The 7,075-nt window shown below is 46.0% G+C and overlaps 1 protein-coding gene across 1 annotated transcript; it reads left to right on the top strand.

The window, feature by feature from the left end:
• The first annotated feature begins 6 nt into the window (after nt 1-6).
• Nucleotides 7-4,626, top strand: LOC102248336 (alpha-N-acetyl-neuraminyl-2,3-beta-galactosyl-1,3-N-acetyl-galactosaminide alpha-2,6-sialyltransferase-like). Its single transcript, XM_014540714.1, is given in 3 exon segments — nt 7-304; nt 3,289-3,940; nt 3,943-4,626. Coding segments are annotated over 3 exon segments (819 nt in total). The 5' UTR covers nt 7-277; the 3' UTR covers nt 4,083-4,626.
• Nucleotides 4,627-7,075: the final 2,449 nt, after the last annotated feature.

The following is a 7,075-nucleotide window of genomic DNA, read 5'->3' as shown; positions in this document are numbered from 1 at the left end:
TTCCCTGGCCGGGCCCCTGCGGCCGCCGGTCTGGGGGGGTCCTGAGCCCGAGAGGAGCGGGCAGGGGGGCTTTTGAGACTTGGCGGTCGACTCCGTGGCTGCAGCACTTTGGGAAGAAGCGGGAAGAAGCGGGTGTCCTAGAAAGGTGAGGGGGATGAAAATGCTCTAGATAGAATGAGAAGTCTGAAATTCCAGTGAGAGTCTAGAATGAAGAGACTCCATCATAGACTGACCAGAGGAGAATTAGCGCCTCTTCCAGAACAGGCTCCGTCCAGTTATGCACTCCCCTTTCTTCACTCCTGAGGTAAACATACCCTTCCCTATACACACCCAATACTTATTAATTTGCATAATGATGATACGTTATGGACACATCTGCCTTAGACCGTTAGCACAATCAAAAAAAGTTATGTAGCCGAAACCGGGTTGGCTCAGTGGATAGAGCGTCGGCCTGCGGACTGAAGGGTCCTGGGTTCGATTCCGGTCAAGGGCATGTACCTGGGTTGCGGGCACAGCCCCAGTGGGAGATGTGCAGGAAGCAGCTGATCGATGTTTCTCTCTCATTGATGTTTCTGGCTCTCTGTCTCTCTCCCTTCCTCTCTGTGGAAAATCAGTGGAATATATTTTAAAAAAAAAAGTTATGTAGAACCTTTTTTATGGTAATGCCTTTTAACAACGTAATTCAAATATTTATTGAGTCTCCACTATGTGCAAGGCACTGTGCTCATTTACATTGGGGACACAAAAATGAGCAAGACGTCAAGGATCTTACACTTTAGTAGAATACATGAAACTATATCCTATAAGGCAGAACTCACATGTGCAATGTGTTACAATAGGATATGGCTACGAGAACATAAGCTTGCCTGGCACATAGCACACCTTCCATATTTGTTGGATGAATAAGGAAATATTAGGAGAATGTGGACTGTTTCAAGGAAGAAGTGCTGTTTAATAAATACCTCTTATGATAAACACAAAATGGGGGCAGTCCTGCTATAATCTGACCAAGAAAATCCTCCATTCAAATTCCTAACATTGTGGCACCTGGTCTACATATTCAAAACATCTATTGTCTAAATTGTGCCTGTTAGGTCTATTTATAAATAAACTAGAGGACCAGTGCACAAGTTCATGCATCAGTGGTATCCTTCGGCCTGGCCTGCAGAGAACGGGCCAAAACCGGCTCTCCGACATCCCCTCGAGGGGTTCCGGATTGCGAGAGGGTACAGGCCAGGCCGAGGGCCCCCACCGGTGCACTGGGGCAGGGAGGGACCGTGGGAGGGCTCCAGGGCATGTCTGTCCCATCTCACTCAGTCTGGATCGGCTGAACCCCAGCAGCAAGCTAACCTACGGGTTGGAATGTCATAGTGACTGGTTGGACGGTTGGACACTTAGCATATTAGGCTTTTATTATATAGGATATTACAGTCAACTTTTCTGTCTCCTCACTAATTTCTGAAGTCCTCAGTTTCTAAACAGGTGGAGAACAGACATAAGAATTATCCATCTCAAGACTAGAAAATCGACTCCTGAGACAGGAAACGTCCTAGCTAGCTATATCTCTTGGGGATACCCTGGGTTTACAGTTGAAGATTTAGGCCTGGGCCTAGGGCCATACCATGGCCAAGCAGGTCTGAGTGCCTTGCACCCAGGACCAACAATACAGGTTAGCAAGTAGAGCCATTTGGCCTGAGCTTCAAGCATGTGAGGACCACAGATTTTGGCTATATCTCAGTGGCAAATTTGAGGAGGAGAATATGATGAGACTTGGTCATTTAAGTTGATTCTAATTGAACTCCATAGATCACACACCCCCGCCCCTTGCTAGATAAGCCTGAGGTAGGAGGACAGATCTACAGATGAGAAGATTCAAAAATCTAAAGCTGTCTTGTTTTACCAAGGCCCTCCCAGGACTGGGTTATGCCCATCTGTGTCCTTTTAGTCTTATAATGTTCAAAGGCATTCTCCACCCACAGTACAAGGCAGACTTTTACTTTTGACAGTAACCACGAGAAGTTTCCAAATTTAAAAGCTGGTCCAAGTTGCTGGTCAAACTCATTTGTGACCACACTTTACAGACTTGCCTGAAAATTTAGGGGCCAGGAAGTGATGGGGTTACAGTTGCTTTGTGCCTGTTTCTTACTCTGACCATCCATCATTCATTGTTGTTTGTGCAATTGCTCAATGGACTGCTTGTTTGGGGTCAGCCGGGGCTGTGTGGGTAGCAGTGTGGTCAGCCAGGCTGAGAGCCAGGCCACCTGGGTTTTGGTCCCAGCTCAGCCAGCCCCTAATCCATGAAGTGAATCCCTTCCTATTCCTCTGTGTCAGTTTCTCTGCCTAGAAACTGGGGACCTCTTCTGTAGTGATGTACAGCCATTCAGGTTGTCACTATGCTAAATGCTCAGTAGTTGTGATGTCATTGTCGGCAGCCAGAACACAGCCGATTATTATTATTATTATTATTATTATTATATTTTTATTTTTATTTTTTTGCTGACAGGTAGAAGAATAGTGAGTGGGGAAAGTAAAAGCAGCAGAGAAAATCCTACCAATGTACTTAGGACCACACACCCTCATCTGCCATTCGGTACAATGTTCTTTTCCACCCTGAAGGCCTGTTTTTGTTTACTCATTTTAGCAATTCTAAGGGCTGCAGCAAGGAGCTCGCTGAGCTTTCATTTCACTTTAAGCAAGAGCACAAAAAAAGCTTTTCATTTCACAAGAGAAACTTAAAGGAGAGATTATTTCAACACCGGGGCTAACGCAGAGAGTAGGGGAGATGTTCAGAGAAAGCTATTTTTGCAGATAACCCTGGAAAAAACACACACAGCAATTGTTTGCATTTATATGCTTTTGTGGTGGAAAAGAAAACCAAACCAAAATAATTTCCTTTCCACTACCATCGCTATAATTTAGACCAGTGGTTCTGTGGAGTTTCAGAAATTACATACTGTCTCTGCCTAGGACTCAGACTCACTAACTCAAAATTCTTGGGACTGAGGACCATGAATCTCTGTTTATAAAAACCTGACTTTCGCCCTAACCGGTTTGGCTCAGTGGATAGAGCATCGGCCTGCGGACTCAAGGGTCCCAGGTTCAATTCCAGTCAAAGGCATGTACCTTGGTTACGGGCACATCCCCAGTGGGGAGTGTGCAGGAGGCAGCTGATTGATGTTTCTCTCTCATTGATGTTTCTGACTCTCTCTATCCCTCTCCCTTCCTCTCTGTAAAAAATCAATAAAATATATTTTAAAAAAAACAAAAAACCTGACTTTCGCCTTTCAGCCTCCAGAAGCTACGGCAACAGCACCCCCTGTGCCCAGGGTGGGGGTGGGGGGACCTCCGGGTTCCAGCCAGGCTCACCCGTCCAGTGGGCCATGGAGCTCCAAGCAGCGGATGGAGAGTAGCCTGCACGTCCCAACCTGCCCACCCAGTGCCTGGCTCCCCCTCCTTCCCAGCCCTGGAGATAGCAGCCCCCCTGCTGCTGACAGCAGTGACAGCATGAAGGCTCAGGGTCGGCTTCTGCTCTTCATCCTGTGCTCCATGGGCTTCTCTGCTGCCTGTATCCTGCTATGCTGCTGGGCCTGCCTGGCCTCCTGCCTGAGCCCCCACCTCTCCAACTCCAGGCCCCTGGCACCAGGGCCGCTGCACTTCAGTGGATATAGCAGAGTGCCAGATGGGAAGCCACTGGTCCGAGGGCCATACTGCGGTTGTGCCATGGTGTCCACCTCCGGCCAGATGCTAGGCTCATACCTGGGCACCCAGATCAACAGGGCTGAGTGCATGCTGTGCATGAACCAGGCGCCCACCGTGGACTGGCTCACTATGATCCTTGCCCTGGAGCTATGCGAGGAGATCGTGGTCTGTGGAATGGTCAGCGACAGCGACTGCAGGGAGAAGAGCCACCTCTCGGTGCCTTACCACTACTTCGAGAAGGGCTGCTGGACAGATGTCAGATGTACCTGGCACACGAGCAGACACCCCGCAGTGCCCACCGCTTCACCACTGAGAAGGCCGTGTTCTCTGTGGGCCAAGAGGAGGCCCATCGTTTCGCCTACTCGTCCTGGAGAACCCAGTAGCCCCACTGCCCAGCCAGCTGCATTGCCTTCACCAGGCCTGCTTCCCATTCACACTCAACCAACATCATTTAATTTGTGGATCCTGCCCCTGCCATATGCCAGGTGGACCGAGGGTTCTTTCCTGCCCTACCCTGGGGACACCTGGAGCCATCTCAGGCCTTCGGACTTGAAGGGGGGAAGAGGGGACCATGGTGACTTTTGTACCCCCCTCCCCATCCCCGCTCCCTGACTAATCTGAATCTTAACTTTGGGGTTCATCCCGCCTCAGGTTCTATCCAGTGGCCTTTGCCTCCAGAGCTGAGGCCCCCCACTCACCAGCTTTGTGACCTTCGACCTTGTACCAGCCCTGGTCCTTCCTCTCTACACTCCCCCTCCACCCACCTTTGGTGCCACACTTCCCAGGCTGATTGCCCTGGTCAAGGCAGTCCCGAGCTTGGGGTTTGGTTCACTGGGCGAAGGGGCCTTTGAACTGTGACATGCCAGGGCCACCTCGAGTGTACAGGTAAACATGTGTTTTCTGGAAAATAAATAAATAAAATATCCACGGTTCTTTTTTTTTATTATTGAGGTATAGACACATAACATTATATTTGTTTCGGGTGTACAACAGTGATTACGTATTTGTATACACTGAAATGATCATCACAATAAGTCCAGTTACCGTCCATCACCATAGTTATAACATTTTTATTCCTGTGATGAGAACTTGCAAGATTTACTCTCTTAGCAACTTTCAAACACACAATACAATATTATTAACTAAAATCCTCATGACTTCTTTTTTTAAAAATATATTTTATTGATTTTGTTTTTGTTTTTTACAGAGAGGAAGGGAGAGGGATAGAGAGCCAGAAACATCTATGAGAGAGAAACATCGGTCAGCTGCCTCCTGCACATCCCCCACTGGGGATGTGCCCGCAACCAAGGTACATGCCCTTGACCAGAATCGAACCTGGGATCCTTCAATCCACAGGCTGACGCTCTATCCACTGAGCCAAACCGGCCAGGGCCCCATGATTTCTTTATAAGTGTGAGTTTGTACCTTTTGCCAAGACTGATGTCAAGGAGTTGACTGCCTATGTTTTCTTCTAGGAGTTTTTTTGGTTTTTTTGTTTTCTGACTTCTAGGAGTTTTATGGGCTTTTAAAAATATTTTTTAATTGATTTTAGAGAGAAAAGGAGAGGGAGAGAGAGAGATAGAAACATCAATGATGAGAGAGATCATTGATGGGCTGCCTCCTGCATGCCCCCAATGGGGATGGAGCCCACAACCTGGGCATGTGCCCTTGACTGAAATCGAACCCAGGACCCTTCAGTCCACAGGCTGACGCTCTATCCACTGAGCCAAACCAGCTAGGGCAGGAGTTTTATGTTTTTATGTTTCAAGTCTTTAATCCATTTTGAGTTAATTTTTGTATATGGTGTAATACAGTAGTCTAGGTTTACTCTTTTGCATGTGGCTATCCAGTTTTCCCAATACCATTTATATGCTTTCACCATTGTATATTCTTGCTTTCTTTGTCATAGATTAACTGGCCCTATATACATGGATTTATTTTCGGTTTTTATTCCATTGATCTATGTGTCTGTTTTTATGCCAATATCATGCTGTTTTGATTACTATAGCTTTGTAATATAGTTTGAAATCAGGAAGCATGATGCCTCCAGCTTTGTTCTTCTTTCTCAAGATTTTTTGGGTTATTTGGCATCTTTTGTGATTCCATACACATTTTAGGATTGTTCTATTTTTGTGAACAATATCATTGGAATTTCTATAGGGATTGTACTGAATCTGTAGATTGCTTTGGGTAGTATATACATTTTAACAATATTAATTCTTCCAATTCATAAGTACAGAATATCTTTTTCATTTATTTGTGTCTTCTTCAATTTTATGTATTAATGTCATAATTTTCTACCTAGAGTTCATGGCCCAACCTATATTATCTCCTTTTAAAGACTTCCTATAAAATCCTAAACTATAAATGTCTTTATCAATCAATTGGAACCTAAAAATTGCCTCAAAATTATTTTTCACAAGTATTTGTTCTTAAGTGAACTATTTAATCAATTAACGAAAAAATCTAGGAATAATAAAACAGCAAGGAAGAACAGTTCAGTGACACCATTTATGTTCCTGTACCTTGTAAAGGGTTCCTAGGATTAAGCATTAGGGGAACTCCTAAATAGAAAATCCCGACCTCCAGGTCTGTAAACACTAAAAATCACTGGAGGTACTTTGTTGTAAATAGGACTTATCAGCTCTCAATTATTGCAAGTGCTAGTCCCCAGGAGAGCTGTTAGGACATTAACTAAAGGACTCTTGGCAAGATTGCGCGTGTTTCTGCTCCGGCCCTGACAAATCCCCCGAGGATGTAAGAATGGGCTTCTAAGGCCCTCAGACACCTAGCAACATGTAGGTAAGGAAGAGAAGCTGGGTCCTGAGGCTTTGAAGAGAGCCAGTGCTACCTTACCTAACTGGAATGCCAGCCAGGTAGGTCAATTTCATCTCCACCTCACAGGTGACACACCCTCAGGTTTGGAGGAAAAGCAAACAATTAGACTGCCAACACATTGGCTGGGACAATGAGGAGAGGCCAGGGGAATGGAGTGACTAAGTCACTATGTCCCCTGACCAGGTCTGCACGGGGAAGCGGGCCAAATTCAGGCTATTGGAAACCGACAGAGCATTCAGGGGACAGAAGAGGTGAGACTGCACTAAAGGCACCCTTTTCACGTGACTAATGGCCCATGTTGAACTCTATAGGTACTGCACACTAAGAATGTTTTCTAAATTATAAATATAGTTTCTTTTCCTACTGCAGGGAGCTCCGGAGTTGAGTGACTATATCTAATTGGCATCTATTAGAGCCTCTCTCAGTGATGTGCCCTCTGACTAGTGCTTTCCCGGTTACTGACCTGATCAGCATTAGGGTTATCTCATGTGGCTTATGGTCTGTGAACAAGCCTGCAGATCACAGCGACACAGATAAG

Source organism: Myotis brandtii, unplaced genomic scaffold, assembly GCF_000412655.1.
Source record: "Myotis brandtii unplaced genomic scaffold, ASM41265v1 scaffold250, whole genome shotgun sequence".
Taxonomy (NCBI): domain Eukaryota; kingdom Metazoa; phylum Chordata; class Mammalia; order Chiroptera; family Vespertilionidae; genus Myotis; species Myotis brandtii.
Note: the sequence above shows the minus strand (reverse complement) of the source record. Positions and strands in the feature narration are given on the sequence as shown.